General features: G+C 38.0%; 1 protein-coding gene across 1 annotated transcript in view; it reads right to left on the bottom strand.

The window, feature by feature from the left end:
- LOC102234408 (collagen alpha-1(XXI) chain-like) overlaps window positions 1–20,469 on the bottom strand; it is a 57,630-nt gene extending 37,161 nt beyond the window's left edge. Inside the window, exons 1-14 of the mRNA XM_023325932.1 lie at window positions 20,348–20,469; window positions 12,911–13,029; window positions 12,643–12,779; window positions 12,351–12,470; window positions 9,502–9,618; window positions 9,219–9,405; window positions 8,005–8,170; window positions 7,704–7,926; window positions 4,986–5,159; window positions 4,013–4,090; window positions 3,902–3,913; window positions 1,617–1,712; window positions 622–675; window positions 452–505 (exon numbers count right to left, since the gene is read on the bottom strand). Coding sequence (XP_023181700.1) covers window positions 452–505; window positions 622–675; window positions 1,617–1,712; window positions 3,902–3,913; window positions 4,013–4,090; window positions 4,986–5,159; window positions 7,704–7,926; window positions 8,005–8,170; window positions 9,219–9,405; window positions 9,502–9,618; window positions 12,351–12,470; window positions 12,643–12,779; window positions 12,911–12,989 — 1,497 coding nt within the window. The 5' untranslated portion in view covers window positions 12,990–13,029; window positions 20,348–20,469. The remainder of the gene's footprint in view (window positions 1–451; window positions 506–621; window positions 676–1,616; window positions 1,713–3,901; window positions 3,914–4,012; window positions 4,091–4,985; window positions 5,160–7,703; window positions 7,927–8,004; window positions 8,171–9,218; window positions 9,406–9,501; window positions 9,619–12,350; window positions 12,471–12,642; window positions 12,780–12,910; window positions 13,030–20,347) is intronic.
- Window positions 20,470–23,626: the final 3,157 nt, after the last annotated feature.

The raw sequence follows: 23,626 nt of genomic DNA, 5'->3' as shown, positions 1-23,626 counted from the left end.
TAGGATACACTGGCAACAAGCTAGCTTTAGTCTTAGCTAGCTAAGCAGTGGTTTAAAACTTATATGTTTAGCACACATTTATTATTGATATTGTTTTGCTAATGTGGGAACAATTTTGGATAATTATTGTAGCTTGTTCAGTGATTTACAATAATGGTGATACTGAGGATTTTATTTTAATATTGAAGCAATCACCAAAGATTTCTTCAGCATCAGTCCTACATCAGAATTTGGAATATGTACTAATTTTTGTAATTAAAGTCCACAGTTTACATCAACATACATTGAACAGGGCAATATACTCTATTGCTGACATTCATTTTTGATTATTTTATTAGTTATGACTTATAGCAAATTTAGATACATGCTGAATATGCTATGTCCATACGTTTGCAAGGGATCTCCACTAACCACAATCAAAACTCATAAACATAAAGTAGAATAGCATTACTTTTATCCCTGGAAATCCAGGAGGGCCGGCGTAGCCAGGTATACCTTGTTTACCCTGAGAACAAAAACAAGTTGATATAATTTTCATCACATTTTCATTCAGTATGTGTCCTACAGAATGGAGGGAGCAACCTGAGGAAAACAATTGTGACGAAAGTGATCAGCACTTACAGGCTTACCATCAGGTCCTGGCGGTCCTTCCCTCCCTTTTTCACCTCTGAAACCCTGTAGCATTAAAAAATATTATGTGATTGGCAGAAATACTCATCGAACACAGCTTTATTTGGTCAGCTACACTATGAACTTGCCTTTAGGAACCTACCATTTGCCTGTCAGTCAGTTATGCACTGTTGTTGTATATTAGTCTAACAACATTTTACGTGAATTCATTGACATTAAGCTTGGGGTAAATATTCTTCTCCATAACTACTATTACTTGATTTTCTTTCTCTGTGCTTTTAAAGCAATCAAAGCAACATTGTGTGTTCAGTAAAATAAACCCTATATTGGAAAATGCATATTTCTTTACCAATATAGTTGAATATAGTTGTTCCAATAACTTCCATTGCCACATCAAAAACATACGGGCTGTCATAGCATGTCGTTATTTTTTGATATATGCATTAAACAGTGAAAATAAAAACTGAGAAAAAATCAACCGCTTGTTTCTTGATGTAAGTTTGAAAAAGGTACAAATAAGTGTGAGGCATTTGCTTGGTCCTCTCTCGTTTTCACTGAATGAACAAAGAATCATCAGAAGAGACTCATTACAACCGAACCTCATCACAGATCATTAGTGGAAAGCAAAAGAATGCCTTGATATGTTTAGTTTTATTTTTGTTGCATGATGTGCTAAAGCCACATCAACAGCCACTGTACATTTCCCCATTTCCTGGTTTTCATGTGCTGTGGGGGGGATTTTTTGTTTTGTTTTTTCTGCCCATTTTCATACAGCACAACAACAGGAAATTAGCATCCACCATATATGCTATATGATGTGGGGAGACTATAATTGTTTAATCAAAAGATTGGAAAAGAAACAGCACTGTCAGAGCCTGATCTCTTTGTTTATACAGCCTACACACGCACACACACACATTTGATTTTGTTAGAAGGGTAAATGTGGGGTCATTCATCAAGCGCCTCTGTATTTGTTTGTGTATTACCATGCGTCCCGGTGGGCCACGCTGCCCTGGTGGGCCGAGTGCACAGTTGCAGTCTTCTTCTTCTTGTTCCACGGTGGCTGTTCGATTCAGCGGACACTGGAGGACGAGGAAACGTTCAGACAAATCCGTCGCATTTCAGCAGCTAAGCATTTGCACTCTGCTCTTGAAATGTCTTTGTTGGAAATTTGCTGAAAGTTTTTAATCATCATATTTCACAAGTGTAAATACCCATTTTGGTCTTTTAATTATTTATTCAATAGTGCCGTTCTGTAGAGTGATAATACAAAAGTCCTAGATTTAAAGGCAGCACACTCACCTTTTCCCACAATTGAAATAGGATTCATTTTATTTCTTGGTCATTTATTTAAACTTTTCTATATGCAAGTCAAAAAAGAAAAAAAAAACTAGTACAGAAATAGATAAACATTCCTGCCAATGGCAAGAACACAAAGTGTAGGAAAAAGTTTATACCTTAACTTTGCTATACATAAAGCATCATTAGAAGAATTGGAAAAAGTTCCTATTACTGCATGTTTTTAAATTAAACTATTGACCACTTCCCATAGTTTCTGGATATTATTTTTGTGCTGCTCCAAATGATTGTCATAGTTCTACTTTTTGTTTTGTCTAATGATATTAGATCTATATACTGTATCTTCTACTTATTTTCAGCTATTTTTTTTCTGCTTTAAAAATCGTTGATGCTTTTTTACTTTGTGAATTTGTCTCTCGCGCCGCCACTTGAGATTTGAAGCGGCAGTATTATGTGCATTCCACTCACATAATATAATTATATAGCACAATTATGTATATATGTTAACTTCCATTACAGAAATGTTATAGCACTTTGGAAATCATAAAGAGCATGCTGCACTGAACCCCACTGAATACCTGGTTATTCCACTAAATATTGATTTCTGAACTCTTCCTGAGTTCAAACATTAGTATTGTTGTTTCTAAATAAATATGAACTTATTTTCTTTGCATTATTTGAGGTCCGAAAGAACTGCATCTTTTTCGTTATTTTGACCATTTTTCATTTTCTGCAAAAAATTTTTTAAAAATTTGCTTGGAATTTCTGAGACATGTTGTAATAAGTTCATAGAATAAATTGAAGAATGGTCATATTACTCAAACATATGCCTATTAAAAGTAAACTCAGACAAACTGAAAATTTTAAGTGGTCTCTTCCAGAGCTGTATGTATTAAACAAGACTTAAAGAAATTTGACTCCGTAATTTAATGCTTTGAAATCGGGTCTCTGTCTCTTTAAGAAACTCTGTTTCCAGGAAGTCAACACAGCATGGCTTCTCCATTGGCACTTTAACAATGTTTTTACAAGTAGCTCTGAGAAGTAGCTCCTATAATAAGTTCAGCAGATGTGCAGTTTCAGCCGATGTTTGCTAATTGCTGCTGGCTAGTCTGAAGGAGCTGAGTGGAGAAGCGCTGCTCTGTGAGGTGGAAGCTTGGAAACTGCAGCTCAGAGGAGGAGCTTCGTCTCGAAAACAGAGCTACGGTCCACCCAGGTGTTTAGCACGGCTGAATGGTTGCCACCAGAGACTAAAGGATTTCTCAAACATGCATGAGAGAATCAAAACAAGAGACCATGTATGTTTTATATGACAGGATAACATAATAACACAATGAGAAGTTCAAAAATATATATTTTTACTTTGACCTTTCTCACCTGTCTAAATCATTGAATTGTAATGTTCTGACCATGTAAACACAATTAACTATTAGTGGTTATAATAGAAATTAACCACAGCAACTGTGATGCTCAGAAACATTGTAGATTTTCATTTTTATTTGCTTTTACTTTTCCTTGTGAATTTTGCAGTGGACAAGTTTTATCATAAAGCCTTCATAGTATTCATTTAAAAAGTATCAATGCCTCCAGGAGCATATACTTCACTCCACTTTTGTGCTACGTCTCCTTTGATTACATAAACAACAGGCCTAACCTGCAAAGCTGTACAAGAAGTTAAGCACAGTCTACTTCTGTTATGTGATTCTTTTAAAAGCGTCCTGTAATAGTGATGTTATACATATAAATATACTGGGTCAAACAGAAAATTTGTTCTTAACTGTACCTCGTATTTTTCCAAATAATATGTGCAGAAACCAAGACTTAAATGACCAAAATGGAAATTCGAGGCTTCAGAACAGAAGTCAACAAACCAATAAGTGATGTCACCGTAGCAACATCCAAGTCTCAGTGGTGCTCAGTTATGAAGAAAAGCCCAATTAAAATGCATGAGGAAAGGAAAAAGAATCTGCCTTACCCTTTCATCATCCTGAGGATAGAAGAAAAAGAGAAAAACACACGCATTTTATATATTCAAACTGTGTGCAACTTCCATATATTTTAGGGATGAAAATGGCAAACAGCTCACCACAGAGTAGATTTCACAAGCAGTTTCTCTCTCGCTCTGGTGAGGATCACAGTACAGACGCAACTTCTGGATCTCCACCTGGACCAGCAGAACAGGAGAAACACTCAGAGAAAACCAGACTGAGCCAAATGACTGGATGGAGGAACCCAAAGTACTGCTTAATAGAAAAGACAAATAAAATTGATACGTGGTTAGGCCTGTCACAATAACAAATGTTGCTGTACGTTAAATAGTCCCAGAAATAAACAATAGCATTGTTGTTTTTAGATCATTTTCAAGTAATATATTGATAATTTCGTAATACTGTAAGTTCAGCCTCTCAGAGACCAACAAATTTAACTTTTTAAAGAAAACTTAAAACAGGGACTAAATATCCAGGATACAACACAGCGACCAAAAACAATAAATAAAACAGGAATGAAAACCACACAAAACTCAAACGGGTGGATCATGAAGTCTCTGTAAACTTTTCGTCAAGTGGGCCAAAATCAGTCAAAAAAATTGGTAGAAAATTGTGGGTTTTTTTAACTGTAAATCCAAAATTTATAAAGGATTTTGCACATTTGCTGTATTAATAAAAAGGCATCTAGTTTTTCAAATGTTTTTGGGGCACAATTGAACAAATTTATTCCTGGATATGAAAACAGTATTTGGGTCACTTTCTTTCAAACTGCCAAGTTTGAGATTTTTTTTTTCCACTAAAAGCAATTTTATTTTCAGTAAAAATCTTTGGTCAAATGTTGTTCTACTTACTATAAAGGTTTAGTTAGTTGTAAGAAAATGATGTCGGAAATAATTTGACCCTGATTACAAATAAAAACTCTCCATCTTCTTGAAGCAGCTATGCTGGACAGGTCAAATCACTTTTGATACAATTTTGAAACAGTATGGGTCTGCACAAAGTCCAACCAAGGGCCAACAGGAAGGGCCCGCCTTCATTGGGATTTAAAGTTAATAAGAATTTGTCGCATACCGGCACAGTGACCTGTGACCCCCGCTTCTTAGCAATCTGCGTCTTTCCGTTGATGTAAATGGGCTCCACGGGTTTTAGCGCGATCTCCTGGATCAGTTTGTCGTCGAGAAAACTGACAGCATGCTGAGGGCTCACCAGAATCTTCAGCTGATGCCATTTCCCATCATACAGCGTCTGTGAAGGAATAGGAGTCAGAAGAATACCGCCATTATTTCAAGATTATCCCTAATGGCGTATTAAAGGTGTATAAACCGAGCAGCTGAAACGCAGCTTTGTGCGACCATCTGCTCATTAACAGACTCGAATGTGGAAACACTTTGGTTTGTGTTCATTTTTCTTTCACTCAGCCTTCCTGTCTTACATGTCTGCACATGGGTTTCATCTCATGTAATTTTGCTCACAAATCCACAAACATGTATTCCCAAAATGATCCGCAAATAGTGAGCCATTAGGAGCAAAAAAGTTCTTCCTTTTTCCATCACAAACTATTTTTAAAACGCAGAGGAAGGAAGAAACAGAGTCTCTGCTGTTTTGCTTGGATTATAAGCCACCATTTCCACAGTGACTAATGACAGGCTTCCCCATTGTGTCTCACAAAAACAAAATTAGATCCAACATGAGCAAATACAAACAGCGCATGAGTGCCACCTTGTTCCTCACCTCACTCTAAGGTGTAGGAGTGCCGGGTTGGAAAAATCAACCTTCAGCAGGCCTTTCACAAACAGAGTCACGCTCCAACTGCTGCACAGCCGCAGAGCTCTTTCCACTGCGGAAGTGGTCCAGAAGACGAAACATTTTCTTTAAGCATCTTCCCGGCTGCTGTCACAGTCCATATTCACCAGTTCAATGGAGGATTTAAAATAGCAGCGCACTGTGTGTAAATTACTGCTATTTTTACCTCTCTGGAAGTCGCAGCCGGGAGGCTTGTAGCAGATACAAGGAAGGAAGATTGAACTTTGGAGAAACCGCTTTCTGACACAACATGTTTTTTTGGACAGTAGAGCAGCACATGAGCTTCTGCAGGGCCGTTTTAGACAAACACACCTTTTGTACTTTGTGAATTTGTCTCTTGTTCTACCTCTTGAGATTTAAAAGGGCAGTATTATGTGTTTTCCAGTCACATAGTGTAATTTTATAGCACAATCAAGTATATATGTTACCTTCAGTTACAGAAATGTCAGATACATTAAACATGACTTAAAAGAAATTTGACTATGTAATTTAACGCTTTGAAATTGACTTTGGTCAGTTTCTGACATCAACCAGATAGAGCACCTTTGGAGTGAATTAGAGCAGAGACTGCAAACCACCAGGCCTTTCTGTCCAACATCAGTGTCTGACTACGAAAACATATTTTTGGAAGAACGGCCAAAACGTCCTGTCGACACACATGTGATAACGTTGTGGAAAACCTTATCATTAGAGTTGGAGCAGTTACAGTTACAATGAGAGGAGATATTAATAATGGGATGTCGCTTATGTTCGTTCGTGTGAGGAAAAACAAACAAAATCTTTTGGCTGTATAGTGCGTGGTGTTTCTCTCCCCTTGAGGAGCTTAAATTGCTGTGTCAGCATATGCTTCCTAAATCTACAAGCTCTGCAAGTTTTGGATCTGATAAAACTTCCAAGGTTTTGTCCAAGGGATGGTGTTTGACTCCCCAAACAAAGTGAGCACAGCTGGAAGTGATTTTTCTGAAGATTTCGAACATCTGATGTTGTGCAGGCAGCTCTTAGACCTCCTTATTAGACTTGCTCATACATTTTCTCTTTAAAAAATGTTGGAAGTCAGAAAGACAATCATTGGATTTCTGCATTAAAAGCATTTATAAAGTGTTAGCGACCAAGTTAAACCTCCAGTAAGAATGGTACAATTTGGATGTATTTTTAGTATTTGAAGATAAAAACAGATTGTTTTTTTTTATGAATGTATGTTTTGCAAACAGTGTACTTTATATAAAACTCATAGTTATTATATTAATATATATTATATTAATATTTTGTGAATATAAGCAATGTTCAAGTACTTGGAAGTGATGATGTAATGGTCAATTTCTTTGGGAACAATATGGAGTTATTGGCTTGGAGAAGAATTCAAATTGTTATCTATCACTGTTTTGTAATTTACATTAGTAAAATATTTTTTTCTTAGAGAGTAGAGCACCAAAACTGGCCCCTGCTCAGGGGCCCACATCCTTGTACATTCGGCTATAAAAAGGACAAATATTGTGTTTGAACAATGTTCAAAATAATATAAATAACTGTTTAGATTATTAATTCTGGATTGTCATCTGGTTAAATAAATATTAAATGATTAAAATATTATTGTTAACAAATATTAAAAGATCAAAAGCTCATTATTAAAGGTTCATGAGGTAATTTAGGCCTGAGGACAACAGTGAAAGGTTGGTATCCTAACATACAGCAATGGAGGGTTAGAAGTGAACTAGATGTTGTGGATTTCATTAGAAAATATTTATTTCAGTCTTTAATGACATGACATGCACTTGGAAAAAATCTATTGTGAACATCTCCATAAGAACCACCTGCTCAGACTATCGCTCTGTTAAACGAATTTATAGTATCTGCAACATCTGGAGAATCTACAACCAAGTCGTTTAAATATAGATTACTAAATTGTTTTCAAAATAACTTTCTTATATCCATCCATTCTTCCTGATTTAACAGAAAGTGCTCATGTAATACGCTCTTTATACCTACCTTGAAGCCTTTTTTAAAGATGGCTTTTTGCTCTGCTTCTGTCACACTGGTGGTGGTGAAGATGACCGACTGATCTTTTCCGTTGAGTGTCACCGCAGCCTGGATTTCCTTACTCTTGGACAAAACCCTCCAAAGGTCAAAGATCAACTGGCTAGAGTTCCCCTTCAGACGTATAGTGGCCACAAATACGTACGAAGGCGGAAGACCTTCTGGGAAAATTTCTCTGTGGAGAAATGGGTTAAAGATAATTAAATTGTTACATGATTGATTAAATAAAAAGGTGATTTAGACGTCTTGATACCTAGTATTCTCGGTAACGTCTGTGGAGGAAGTGAGAGCGTAGGCTGCCTCTGAAGCAAGGGAGCCAGAAATCTTCTTAGCCTTCTTCTGAATGTTCATGCCCAACATCAGCTCAAAGCCCTTCTCATCACGAGAGGCCACTGGGATCCTTGTGGGGCAAACCGATTCTGAAGAGGCAGGTTATTCATGAGTGGAACAAATTGAAAGAGTTACAACCTCAAGCATGTTGTCTTTTTGAAAGGCTAGTTAGTATGTGCTAACTAGTTAGCATGACAAGAGTAGAGTTCTCACCATTTCTACAATAATAACTTAGTTGTAGCCGAAAGTAGAATAAAAACATGCAACTTAAACTTGTCAAATTTGCTAGCTTAACATTGTACTGAAGGGCATGGCTGTTCACCATGGTAGAGTTTTATAGATTTGTTTTGGTTTAGCTAAGGGCTCAATAGAGCAAAATGTGAATTGATTAGCTAGTATCTGCTAGCTAGTTAGCACGACAAGAGTAGTGTTCTCACCAATTCTACAATAATAAATAATTTGTAACCGAGAATAGGGTAAAACTTGCCAAATGTTTGAAAAAAAAGACATGCAACTTGAACTTGTCAAATTAGCTTGTTTAACATTATAGTGAAGGACAAGCCTGTCCGTCACCATGATAGAGTTTTATAGATTTGCTTTGGTTTAGTTTAGAGCTAAATAGACAAATTGAATAAATAGTATCACTACAACCTTATTCTCATAGCATTTTGACTTTACTGTTGTAAAGCTTTATTCTCGTAATTGAAATAAAAAAGTATTCTTAACCTGGCCTTGTCCATAGTTTCCCCAGCTATGTTTGCATTGGTCTACATTTGTTACCAAATAATGTTGAACAAGTTACATTTGGCTTCCAGTTATTTTTTTATATTTAATACAACCAATAGATGTTTGACAGTTATATTTTAAGGTGGCAATAATATCAACATTATTGCCACCTACTGCCCTGAAATGGGTATTACATTTTTTTTATTCTGGATTGTCATCTTGACAAGAGTGTTTCTTTCTTTACACAGAGGGAAAATATTAAAGAAAGTACCACACAGAGTACATGTGTTTACACTGAAATTTTGATGCTGCTTGAAAAAATGCCCTTAACTCTTACAAATCTGAATATCAAAAAGACCAATAACATACTACTAATACAGCAATGCACTTCAAATAACTTAATTTGCTGACCTTCACATAGTTTCTGTTCCATTGAGTCTCGGATCCGGTCGATGTTGGTGTAATCTTGGGCATACAGGACATATGTAGATGACGGCACATTGGCAATAGAAATCAGTTCTGAGGTGGTGATCTCACTGCCAACTCCCACTGCAAACACCGTAATACCCTGAGCTCGAGCCTCCGTGCTTGCATCCACCTGAGGGAGAAAATGTAAAAACGATGAAGATAACCACTTCAAATAATTTTCCAAGTCATTTAATGTCTCCATAAAAGGAAGTAGGACTGCATTTACCACATCATCCTGAGATTTTCCATCTGTGACAACCACCGCTATACGGTTCTTGACCTGGCTGACCCGCTGAGAGGCAGAGAACACATGGTCCACTGCAAACTTGATGGCCCTGCCAGTCTGCAGAAACAATCAGAAAATACTGTTAAAGCAACTTAGTTTACCAATAAAATGCAAAAAAAAAAAAAGATCAGAAATGTGTTTAAATTCCAGCTCCAGCTGGACTTTTTCATTACAACTTTACTGTACAACCAATTTATTATTACTAAAATAATAACATTTTATGTAATACAGTAAGAAAAAGTGGCACATAAAGTTGATATGGCATTGAAATAATTTGTGGTTTTCAGTTTTTTGTGTATGAAAATATAAAATGTGTGGGATGCTTTTAATTCTGATACCCATACATTAAAAGAATAGTGTCATTATCCATAACAAGTCACCTTATTAATGATCTTGTTCCATCTGTGTGTCATTTAAATTCAGCTTAAATGCAACTCAGTTTATTTATATAGTGTCAATACACAACAAAAGGCACTTTGCAGAAAAAAAATTTCCAATTGATCCCAGTTATCAAACAGTACAGTATTACCAATTCATTATCCAAAGTAATTATCTGTTTGTTGTAGAATACAGACTATACAAATTCACACCGTGCTGTAAGGTGTTTAAAACTCAAACAATGTAAAAACTTATGTACTACCTTGAGTTGGTTTGTCACATAAAACTCCAAAAATTTGTGGTTCAGTGTAAAATTTAATCAAGGGGTGTGTTTTGTACCTCAGGCATTGTTTTTCTGTTTCACTAAACTGTCAGCAGACTAGCACAATATCAACTTACTGAGCTCAAAATCATATTTGTCAATTTATAGGATGTTTATTAAAGTTAAAAAACCCTTTTAACTTTTCTGTTTGTTTTTTGGTTTACTTAGGAACACTGCAGCATAAACTCCTGAATATTTGTTTCCACAACCACCCCAAGTCTTTAACTTTAGATTTAGGACTTAAAAGTAGTAAAGAAAAAAAGAAAAAAAGATTTTATATTGTTCAGAGTGAGAATGCAAACTGTCCAGGATGTACCCTGCGTCTCGCTCAGTGAGCGCTGGAAACAGGCAGCAATCACCTTTTGACCCCTGCATTGAATGGACAGTAATATCATGTAATATCCTTCACTTTCACATCCATTGAAGTCAGGATAAAATGTGTTCACTGCCTTCTGTCTCTGAGACCTTGTAGGGCTCATTTGTTGCACAGCTCTTCATTTGTTTCTTCTTCCTTCAGCTCATTTCATGTGAATGATTTTAGCTTCAAACCCTTTGATTTAATATCCCATCTGATGTCCTGTCATGGCTTTGTTGATTTTGTTTTGATTTTGTCGCCTGGGAGGGCTGCTCTGTGAGGCAGAAGCTTGAAAGCTTGGAAACTGCATCTCCAAGAAGGAGCTTCATCACCAAGGGGTGGGGGTGAGGTTCCCTCAGTCATTTAGTCCAGCTGAATGGTTGCCATGGAGTTTAAAAGACCTCTCAAACATGCATGAAAGAATCAAGGCAACACTCCGGGTATGTTTTTAAAGAGGGAACAATATTATAACATGATGTGAAGCTCAAAAAAGTTAATTTTACATATTACTACCTCTTTAAAAAACTTTAATAAATAATAAGAGAATGATGCGGAATTTCAAATAGGCAAAGACTCCATGCTGTCCAATGTGGTTCCAAAGCTCTTTGTCTGCTGAAATGCTCAGTTAACTTCAAGTAACTGAACAGTAATTTAACAAACGCCACATGTTCACATTTGTTAGGATTGGAGACAAATTGCTTCCTAAATTTTGGGTGGCATGTTGATTGCTTCGAATGGTTGTTATGGAGACCTGATGATCCCCAAGAGGGCACACTTTGCTGCAGTTCTCTAAAGCCCCTTCTCCATGCTCGTGGCTTGAACTTCCCCAGATTCATCTTCATTTGCAGAACCTGTGCGGTTCCTCCCCGTTTTTTGTAACCACTTTGTACAAGTCGGATGTAGCTGGGAATTGCACATAAAAGTTTTGATTGACAGCAGACTTCACTCATTGATTGGCCTGTGGATTTACATCAACAACATCTCACCCCACCATTTTGAATCTGGTTTCATGGTCAAACCTTGAGGTCCAAACTTTTTCATCAATTGTGGTGGAAGAGCACTTACAGCATCCACTGAACGTAGCAAACCACAGTGAACAAATACATCAAGAAATTTCAGAGAAACTGCTGGCCACACTAGGATACAAAATATTCCCACATTCCCCCTCTACATTTATATTCATGCCCACATAACGAGGAACACAATACCAATGGTGACACATTCAACTTTGCTAGAACCAAACCAAACATTGACTAACTAGAGTGAGACTTCACAATGGAAAAGCGGCTTTAGTGCATGCTATGAAGGTTTTTTTAACTGTAAATCTCCATAGCTTTAGTCCTCAGATGTCCTTATTTCTTGCAGTTCAAGTTCCTTTAAACTGCAGATGCCTGATTTAGGTATTAACTATTTTCTGTAGTCATTTATGGACTGGTTTCACAATTTTTGTGTGAAGATTCTTGCACAGCTGCCTTACTTGAAAGTCATGTTCTCTTGTTTTTCACATTTTAGAAAATGGCTTAGAGAAAGTTTACCTTTTCCCAAACTGCATCAATAAGCTCAAATCAAAGGTTTAATTTTAATAATTTTTTCAATATGAGATTCTGCGACCACAATAAAATACTGCTATATTTTAAAGCTGTGTATACATCTTTACCAGGGGTGCCAATGGGATTGGACGGCGCTATAAGTCAGGACACACTTTGCGGTAAAAGACACCCCCTGCTGTTTTACCTGCGTATTCCCTCCCAGGTAGTTGATGTTGTGTATGGCCTGGATGAGTTGTACTCCACTATGGTGCGTCCCCAGCGGTATTTCCAGTCTGGGTGTGTCACTATACTGGACCACAGCCACCTACACCAGAAACACGTGGAGTTGGGAAGAAGCATCATACACCATGATTTGTCTTTGTAAATTCTCATAGTAGTCGAATTCTACGGTCTCCACTGGTTGATGTTAAGAATATGACACTTAGAATTCCAGACACCAACATGAAACGTGTTTTTACTTTTCATGACGGTGTTACCTGCGAATAATGAAGGCTGATGTCAAACTGGCTGCTGATGTTGATGAGCCACAGCTTGGCGGTTTCAAAGTCATCCGGGCCGACGCTCCAAGAACCATCAACAATGTACACCAGGTCATTTACAGCTGTGCTGCACCCTGGGCACACACAGAAATACATGCTAAAAAAAAACTTCCAAATTAATTCAAAGCTTCCTTCATGTCATACTACTTCAGTAGTCCAGTGCGTCTATTTCTTGAATAGTACACTGTAACAACTCCATCCTTACCGGCTCGGACATCTTCATTCTCCACAGCTTCTGCTGCTGCCAGTAGCAACATCACACTCCATACTGACCACAGCAACATGTTTCTGTGGAGAGGAGTTTGTCTTCTGCTCAATCACAACCTGTTGTAAAAACACAGATAAAAAAGCATTTTAGCAAACACTTTGGTAGAGCACAAATTGACATGCACTTTGAAGTTCATCAACATAAGTTTTGTTAAATCCTAAATGCATAAGGGCAGGTGTATTATTTCCCTTGTAAAATGTTTCACCACTTGTCCAAAAGGGTTCTTCAGTTCTGAACATGGTGGAAAGTAACAGGCTTACAAATCGTAGTCTGAACAACCGCATCATTAGGGACATTAGGGTCATTAAAGGTCCAATTCATACATATGAGTCACTGGCTGCACCCTTTGTTCGGCTTAGTGTTTGAGTTGTTGCTGCTTGATGATTCCAACATGTCCCAAATGATACCATGTTAGTTATTTTGTCCCAAGGTCCGGACTGCTGAAGAACCCTCTTGGGGAGATGAGTCGAGGCTGCAGATGAGGTGTTAGAAAGATGAAATCTCAGTTGTTTACTGTTGGTTTTTCATAGCTAGTACAGATGGTTAATTCACAAACATGGAGAAGCGGCATTCGGCTTCTATGCACTACAAATCTAGAACAAACTTCCAGAAAACTGCAAAACAGCTGAAACATTGAGTTCCTTTAAATCAAGAACTTTAATTCAACTTTGATTCTAGAACACCTGGTCAGAGTTGCTTTTGAACCGTAATAAATGGAACATATTTGATGTGTATTGACGATTCTAACAATGGCACTTGACAAAATGTCATGGCTGTTACTGGTTTCACAATTTGTGACTGTATGATCTGTTTATGATGTTTTTATGTTTTTAACATGAAAAGACTTTGAACTGTTGCCGAAATGTGCCATACAAATAAGATTGATTGATTGATTGATTGATTGATTGATTGATTGATTGATTGATTGATTGATTGATTGATTGATTGATTGATTGATTGATTGATTGATTGATTGATTGATTGATTGATTGATTGATTGATTGATTGATTGATTTCTCTCCCAAACCACCTGTGATGTCTGTTCAAAATGTGAATACCGCTGTCTCCCTTGACTTTGACAGCCGCTGACTGTTGACCCGATGTTTTTGTTGTTCTTTCTTGAGTCATCCATTTCTGTTTAGTTTGTCCAATGTAGAGGACTGAGCTGGACTGAATGTACCTTTCCACGGAGCTTGTGTTGAGGTGTTTCATCCGTGGGATGAACCAGTTTCTGTCTAAGACTGTTGTTGGGTGTCTTGACTGAGCTAATAGAATAAGTGAGTAAGAGAGAACAAGCTAAGCCACTTAGAAAGCCTGCAACAGAAGCATAATAAAGCTGAAAATATACCCATAAATACCCAGAAATCACAAAAATAAATGAGTTTGACCTTTCTATTTTTTTCCCTCTCTGAAGTCAAAGTAGGTTATTGTTCACAGGATTTGAGATGAAGCCAGTGGAAGAATAAACATGAGAAGAAGCCTTCATGCCTTCCCAGGCATTACGTATATTCATAAAGTGTCATATAAAACTGCCTTTGATATGTTTGTCACATTTTTTTTAAATTATACAACAAACTAGAAATATATCTGCTTTCATTTTGCCGCTTGTAGACAAACATTGCACCTGCAGCAGCACCGGTGCTCTACTTCCATTGCAACTGCACAGGACGAAATGTGGTTTTAGCAGGCTGTGTCTGCAGAGGTTCCAGAAGAGGCTGAATGAGGCTCTTCGTGTATTTGACAGCATGTGTTTGTGGACACAGCTCAGTGCCCTCATAACCATACTCTGCTGTAATCATGAGTTAACACATACACTATAAAATATATGGCCTGAGCATCCAGACTGCCTTGTAAAATGGTCAGTCTTTTCTTCCTTGCCGTCCCCCTTTTTGAAACTGCTTCCGTGACTTTTCATCCTGTTCCATCTGGTGCGCACACAGCGCAGCAGAGCGTTTATTGCACGGCTCTTTCCATGTTCATTTCTTCAGAGCACACATGGTTCCGCCGACCGCAAAGCACCAGCCAGAGAAAATAACAGTGAGGGCGTCGCGCTGGACAGGGAAGGCACAAATACAAACAAGGCCGCGAGGGCTGCAGCGTGCTGGCAGGGAGCCCAACGCCAACGAGCTGACGAGAGTTGGAACCCCGTAATCCCAGTTCTCTGTCCGCCCTGCGATGTGCTGCTAAAGAAAAATGCACATCGCGTAAAGACACGTCTGAGATATTTTACGAGCTGAAAAAAATCGAAGTTTGACGCTGTTATGTTCTTTTATGAAGGACATTGGATGTAAAACAGTATGTCCCCCTTCCTATAAAAAAATGAGGAAAAATGGAAAGCGCTTGATTTCAATCTTTTTCGCTCTCATGCACGAACCAAATTGAAAAAACAAAACCAACAAAAGAATTTGTTAGTAAGTAAGTAAAATTGTGGAATTCTCTGTTACTGTTTTTATGTTGTGTTGATTCCATTGATTATTTTCTAAAGAAGCTGAAAATCTATTTGATCTTATGTTTGATGTTCATTTCCTGGGTGTTTTGTGAATCACTTTCTGATTTTACCTGTTAAATGTGATATATAAGGAAAATTTTACTTACTAAAAGAAAATGCTGGGAGGAAACATAAAATAATTTAAAAGTGCAACCGCTTGGTTCACGCAAACACTTTTCATTCAGTTTTAGAGCTCAGTGTCCTTTGGTAGGCGTCTATCAGTATCATCTATCTGTTCATCTATCATAGATATTTTATCATGACTTAGAAATACTTACTCTACCTTGCAAAACTTTTTCAAATTTATTGGGTTATGAGGACATTCCCACAGATTTTCTGACTTCTTTTCCTTTAAAGTGATTCTCTTGTTGACTTTTTAAGGCAAACTCTGACTTATTGTAAACTTAGAAAATAGAAACCTCTCTTCCTCTTCAGATTTCTCGCAGACATCTAAATGGTTGAGCCGAAGTGATGGAATTGGTTGTCATGGTCACAGTTACGTGACAAAAATCGCCTCCTTTTGTTCTCAGACTCGTGTCGTCCACCTCTTCTTATTCCTCTTTTTGCTCCTCTCTGAATGCAAACCTATTGTGTGACTGGACTGAATTCTGTGAGTGTGTTCGTTTATGTGGAAAACAGCTCTGCTCAACTTCCAGAAGTTGGTTTTTCAGCAAATTTTGGTCCAACCATGATGGGTTCCTAGAGATGTGGGATCAAATGTGATGCTATTCCTTGAGCAAAAATCTAATTTCATTCTGTTCAAATATGACCCCTGAGCATGATGCCACCACCACCCTGTGTTTAGGTGGCTATGGTGTTATTCTAAGTGATCCTCAGTGTTGTTCTGGTGCCTAATGGGATTTTGTCCACAAAGCTCAGCCTTGTTTTGGTCAAACCACAACATATTGGCTCACAATGATTTGGATGTTTGAATAATTTCTTTGGAATTAAAGATTTTTGATCTCACTCCTTTGAGTCATCCATTTCATGTATTTTACACATAAAATACATGTAGGACGAGCAAACTGCTGAAACCTCCTGCTGATCAGTCCATCAGCAACCTCTTACTTGGCCTCTTCAGACCTACGTAAGCCAACTTAAAATGTCACCTCTGTAATAATTTTATCATTATTTTAGAATAAAATCCTTATTTTACAGCAACTGCTCCCTCACACACTCTGGTGCTGTAAAGAGAAGGAATAAAACTAGAGAAACATTGAGCCTGTTTATGATATACCGATCTCTATTTAGAGCATCAAAAACTCCACACACACACCCCTCACTCCAATATCCACCTTTCTGACTCCAGCGCGGTGCCTCAGACCTTCATTATTCATTAGGGACGCATATGTGTGGCTAGGTGGCTTCTGAAACTGGATTCCTCCAAAACCCAACCCGACCTCTGGTAAACCATGAAGTGCAGCGCTCTGACCACATCAGCTGCCTCTGCCGGCTCTGCAGGATCACACAACATTCCTTATGTGCAGATGCTGCTGGGGTTGCTGTCCACCATTACGTTTAAAAAAAAAAGAAACTTAGACTAAAATTAGCTGTTCTGGAAATGCTTTTCTGGCTTGTTTGACTGTAAGGAGTGCTTAAATATACCTGTGCTTGCTTATTGCAAAACTTGAGCTGGTTTCGCAAAATTTCATCTTCAAAAAACCAGCAAAACAGGTAAAAAGATGGACAGGACAGACAACTGCACACACACACACACACACACGCCCACACCCGCACACACAAACACAGACCTTGGGGTACATATAAGACATGGCAATCCTGTAAGAAACTCTGTTAGATGAGGTAAAACACTCTGGAGTGAAGTAACTTGAAACATCTAGCCCAGCGGTTAACCTGTGGCTCCAGAGCCACAAGCGACTCTTTTCACCTCCCACAATGGCTCTAAGTAACAAGGTTTTTTTTTAAAACAAATAAGAATCATCTAATATTTTAAAATGTAGACATAATAACAACTGTAGGTTGTAGATTTATTTTTGTTATGGAATAATTGCATCGAATTTCCACAACAAAATGACACTAAAAAACAGCAGAATGTTTTTAGATCTATTTTTGTTGTCATTTGGTTACAAACTGTTTGAATTTCTCAAAATCTCCACAACATCCCATTCATCTTCCTTTTGCAAACGGTGTTCTTTTGTTTATTTTAAATCCAGAAGTTTGTAATTTAACGGTTGTCCTTTAAGAACGTCAACCTGTAGTAAATATTTATCAAAATTATAAGTCATCAAATCATGTAACATTAATGGCTCTAAATAAGTTGTTTTTTTTAGCTGGACTGAAGGCAAAAATTGTTCTTTTAATTGCAAAGGTTGCAGACCCCTGATTTAATCAGAGCTATATGAATGGTTTAGATCAGGGGTTTCCAAAGTAGGGCCTGAGGGCCATTTGTGGCCCCTTTATAGATTCTGTGAGACACACAACTCCAGTTCAAGAATGACAAAAATTTTGGGCATGCTGTGGTGGCGCAAGGGGTTAGCACGCCCCACCTTTGGAGGTCTTAGTCCTCGACGTGGACGTCGCGGGTCCCGGCGACCTTTGCCGCATGTCTTCTTGCCCTCTTTCCTTTCTGCCTACTGTCGTAAAAAATACGAGTCATTAGCGCTGCAAAAACTCTTCGGAGAAAAAAATTGGAACAAAAAAAGAATGACAAAAATTTGGCCCACCAGTACTGGTTGATACAGTTAGATTCTCATCATATTTTTTTTTATCTGAGCAAACTTTTTTTTTGCAACAAATTCAAGTCTTCTTACGGTGAAAAATGGTAGGAACAACCAGGGCCGAATTTAGAAGAACAAGGACCCATGACTGTTATGGTGCTCTAAAAAATATTAAATTATGATAAATAAACAAATCTTTCACTCATAGAAATTGCACAACATTGATAAGTAAGGCCTAACCGTTAAGGTAGGTATGACCAGCTGGATGGTTGATTTAAAACGCCTGGCATTTTGGAATGTTGCTCCCAAAACAATGTGATGTATCTTCAAAGTTTTCCGATATTTGAGTGTTGCTTAAAATAATAAAAGTCCAACAATATTTAAACTACACATCATATGCGAGTTTAATATGTGGTCAAAGTGCACACACACACACACACACACACACACACACACACAAAAACTGAGGACCCTGAGCTATTGCCCCTATAAACTCTTTCTGAAGCCTGGCCCAGGTTTCTACACAGTATTTATCTTTATTAATTTTACTGCAGCAAACATTGATCTAAAAATTAGCATGACATACCTTTCCAACAAAAACAATCTGACAACTTTAATTGTTTAATAAAAATATTAAATGCTCAGTTTGTTGTTGAGGTGATAAAAAAAATTACAATGTAAAGTTGTAAAACTTTCACATCAGAAAAAAATTGGACACCTCTGGTGTAAATGACGGAAGCACAATAAATCGGTATTAACATCATTATCAGCCAATGTTAGTCATTCATTAACATGTCAGTATCTGTTCGATAAGTAAAAATGTGTTGATATTAATAGCTGATGCTTCTTATTGCTTTTTGTATGTGTTTGAAGAGCAGAGGTGGTTGGTGATCTTTGCTTAGTCATGTGACAGTTATGGTGATGCAGGGCAGGATTCGGGTGTTTATTTGGTCATTTTTTCATGTTGTTGATGGGGTAGAGAAATATATATAAGTAAACATTGGCTATTGACCATAACAGCAATATCAATATTGGATATCAATATTGGCCCAAATTTTTACATCAGTTCATCCTCAGTTTAGATCAAAGTATATTTATGTGTTACAATGGTCCAGTCAAAGTCCAATCCAACACATACTTCCTGTCAAAATTGGCTGAGCCTGAGCTCTTTTACAAACGACAATGGGGGAACAATTTAATCTCTAGTTGTGTAAAGCTGGTAGAGACAGACACCAAAAGACTTACAAATGTAGCTATAGTGAAAAATGGCTCTGCAAAGCTCTCGCCCGGAACGTTAACCAGCACCCCTCCCGACCCCGCTAGGGACAAGGCTGTTAGAAAATGGATGGATGGATGGATGGCTGGGGCTCTGCAATGGCTTGGTTCTCTCAGAGGATTGAGAATAGAAATCCATACTACACAAAACTTGCCTCCCATTTCATTACATGTTGGTTTAACAAATGAACTTATAGGAAAATACATTGAAGGTTTGTAATTGCAACATTGTAGAAAACAAAGGGTAGGGTGTCAATACTTTCACAATGCCCTGAATGTATATACACATATATGACAAATGTCCGACTCCCTGCCAAAATGAAACCAACATTCAGCCCTGTGTTTCTACACTCTTGCCCAGTTTGCCACAGTTTACACAGGTATCATTACAAAGACACAGTGGATGTCTCAAGAAGATCCCCAAAAACCACTGAATGACTGATAACTGTACACATATGAGGATGAGAGAAGACATATGCATATGAACAGACTCTTCCTTATCCAATGACCATGTTAGAAAGTATTCCTGGAGACTTCTCCATCGTTTCTGCACATGTTCACGCTGTAATTAGACGTTATTTCAGGAAACAGACTCAACTACCAGGATAGATTTTGAGTGCCAAAAGACACAGACAGAAATCGTTGCCTTTTTCTCCAAAAGTCAAAGACTTCTCTGACCCATAATCACAGCGCTTCATGCACTCTGGTACACAGTATATTTAGCTTGTCCTGTTGTCCTGGTTGCTGGAATCCTATGGCCGAACATAAACTCTGAACGTAGAAATATCTCATTCGAAAGAAGACAAAAATGACACATTTGAGGAGTTCATCGAAGCACCACCATACTCAAACATGTTTCTAAAAGCTGATTGGAAAGACATCCATTGCATGGAGTCCACAACATAATACACCAACATAATCACGGGGCCTTACCTTCTCTCTTCCAGCTGCTGGAAGTCAGTGATGAATGCCACTGTTGAAGCAGAAGGTGAAAAGAGAGGAGTCCTGACTCGCCAGTGGCAGCCCTCTCTGGTTGGCAGAGGGAGCTGGTGGGAGTGTCAGGGCCGCCTTTGTAAACTGTGGCCGACTCCACCGCACAAAGTGACACAACATAGACCAGTGTGGATCCAATGTGGAAACCTGCGCACTCTCACATGGGACATGTGGAGAAACCACAGTGTGAAAATGACAGAATCAGAATAGTTCTCAATGTGGAGTGTGGAGGAGAGATGGAAGAGGTTGTTAAAATTTTTCAATCATCAGCTGGATAAGAAATGAGCAGCAGATAGTCAGTCTGAGCTTCTCTATAGAGATAACAGGATCATGTGTGAGGAGTTAACTGATTTAGCAGGAGTTGTGTGATGGCATGTGTCAGTCGTGTGGTTTAGAGTCTTTTCTCTGCAGCTGCTCAGGGGCGGAAGTAAATTACAGGGTTCATAAACTCTATGGCAAGAGATGAAAAAGAATCAGCACTACATGCTGGATCATAGTGAATGTCACACTTACTGATTACAAAGAAGCAACCTGTTGCAGAAATTTTTTTAAAAATTACACTTTTGCTACCTGAATGTTGCAAGAGCTGATCCTGCAGTAGATCCCTTGTGTTGAGGCAAAGGAGAGTCTAACTGCTGTCTGTTGAGTCTGTTGCTCTGATTGTCCGTAGCAACAATAAGCAATACCTGTTTTCCTCCCACACTTTTCGGCCTCTTTTCCAAGGTCAACTTTTATCCAGGGCTCTGCGTGACTGCTGACCATCAGATTCAGGAGGAACAGCCTCTGGATTTTCCCCAGGTCTTGGAACACCGTAACAGGTCTTTACCCTTGCAAAATAGTTGAGGGGAGTTATGGAAGTCTGATTGTCTGCTCCATATATTTTATGGATGTGGAAAAGACTTGCAATTGTGTTTTTAGTGGCATTGTGTTGAGTGCCAGTGTTGTTTTTACAGGGCCATCTGGTATCACCAAACCAAGTGTTCTGGCTTCAGTGTGTCGAACACAATTCTTTTGGACTATGCACTGGGGAAACGTCCTGTACCTATCCTGTTTATGGTGTTCATGGACAGAATTTCAAGGACATTTATAGAACTTCTGGGCTAAAAATCCAAGAGCTACTCCAGAACCCATTGGAAGAACCCATCCCCAGGTGTATTGGCCTGGAAACACCTTGGAATCTCTCTTAAGGAGTCGCAATGTCAATGGGGAAAAGAATGTCTGGTACTCCCTCCTCGATGTGTTATCTCTGCAGACAGGCCTCACATCAGTGGAAATTGAGTGGTGACAAGAAGCTACCCAGGGTTTCGTGCAACCCTAATATGCTGATGTATGAAGTGAAGATACTTAAGGATGTACTTTCTATGGAACACATCTTTTATAAACAGTACAATTCTCATTATGCAGAAACCTGCTAATTCTAAAACTTCATGTTATGAAGTTATGAATCAGTCTCATTCTGTTATTTTATATATATACTGTATATATATAGGTCTTCTGAGCCTTGTATTTCAGTGTAATAACAGTGCATTCAATGTATTTCTGTGTAATAACAGTGAAGATGGTTTAAAAAGTCAACATGAAGCATACACTTGGCAGGATGTAGAAGCAAATTGTGTATTCTGTGAAATACTTTCTAAATAAATGAAAAGCTTTGAAAGACAAAATCATGCACCGTGGAGGAGACCTGGTGTGTCACTGCCCCCTATTGGAGCATAGTGGTAAAATCAATCTCTCCTCTAATTCAATTTGGGGATGTACAGTATATGAACAAGACCCAATGCTCTTAATCTCTCAGTTTTGAGACGAGAGTGAGAACTGTCCACGGAATTAGAATCTAATACACTGAATGTGCTTCACATTGTTCATGTTTCTTCATGTTTACTGTACCAAAAGTTGCATATTGTCTCCTTCCCAAAATAATGTCTTTGGTCATTTTATGGCAAAAGTGATTTTTTTCCCCCTCAAATATTACATATAGCAAAAAAGTGATTTTGGGGGGGGAGAGGGGGGTTAGGCCATATTTTAAGAAGGTGGTGGTATTCATTATTTTTGTATTTTTGGCTTGATTTTACTTTTAATTAACACAAGTTTCCACTAGAGGGCGGCATTGACTACAATAAATGACATCCATGAGTTTCAGTAAGTTTCCATGAACAAAACAAAGGCTAGGTTCTCGTGCACACATTTAACTTGCCTACAATCCGACTCCATCTTATTTATGATAGCATAATTATCACTTCGTACCCAATGAACTTTTTCAGACTTTGTTAGCGCAAACTACATGTTTTCCTAAATCTTAACAAATAAAAACTATAAGTGTTGAGAAAATTGTTTATAGAATCATCTTTTCATTAAATTCTGACTACCACCCCTATTCAGTTAAAACGCTTCCAGAACCATGCTTAACTTGCAGCTGTCTTAAACTTTTTCTGTTTTCATGTGATGGATTTAGCAGAGCTCTGTGAGATGCTTAACCATTCAGATCTTCTTTTTTTATAACCTAACTTCTGTTTAAATGTCTCCACATTTTTATTCTCGACATGTGTTTCTTGGACTTTGTGATGGTGTTTTTCCACTAATATTCTCCTGGCCAAGATTTTCTGCATAAACAAGGAATCTGACTTAGTTTTTTGAGCGGTCACACCATAGATGTGAGCTGCCCTTTTCCTGACCCTAGACTTTTACAAGTCCTGGATGGACAGATGGATGGATGGTCATCTCCCTCTTCATCAGAGTGAGATCAGTATTTCCATCGCAATTTGTTGCCCTGACAATTATCTACCCTTCTCTCAGTGGCGTACTTGGTGGAGAACAATAGAGCATGCTCCATTGTCACTTCCTGAAAAACCCATTTCCTTGTGCTATCTTTCACTAATGTAAATGATGTGTCGTTTAATCCTGTATTACCAATCTGTAATCTGGATATAGATTTTGTGTTCCTTCTCTTTTATTGTTTGAACACTGATATAATTTTTTTCTTCCCCACCTGACACACAAAGGAAGTCAGTCTATATTTGTCATTCTCGCCATTATACACATTAATGATACACTCTCCAAGGGCGTCACAATCGCCTCACGTTACAATGCCAAGTGAATAAATTATTCTTCTTGGCATTGTAACGTGAAGAGATGTACTGTTTTTAAATTACCGTTTTACACTTGTATGATTTGTTTGAAATGTATGTTCGAAGTTAGATTCTCTTTAGAAGAAATTACAAA

The sequence above is a fragment of the Xiphophorus maculatus genome, chromosome 21, assembly GCF_002775205.1.
Source record: "Xiphophorus maculatus strain JP 163 A chromosome 21, X_maculatus-5.0-male, whole genome shotgun sequence".
Classification (NCBI taxonomy): Eukaryota; Metazoa; Chordata; class Actinopteri; order Cyprinodontiformes; family Poeciliidae; genus Xiphophorus; species Xiphophorus maculatus.
This window is presented reverse-complemented; position numbering and strand designations above follow the sequence as displayed.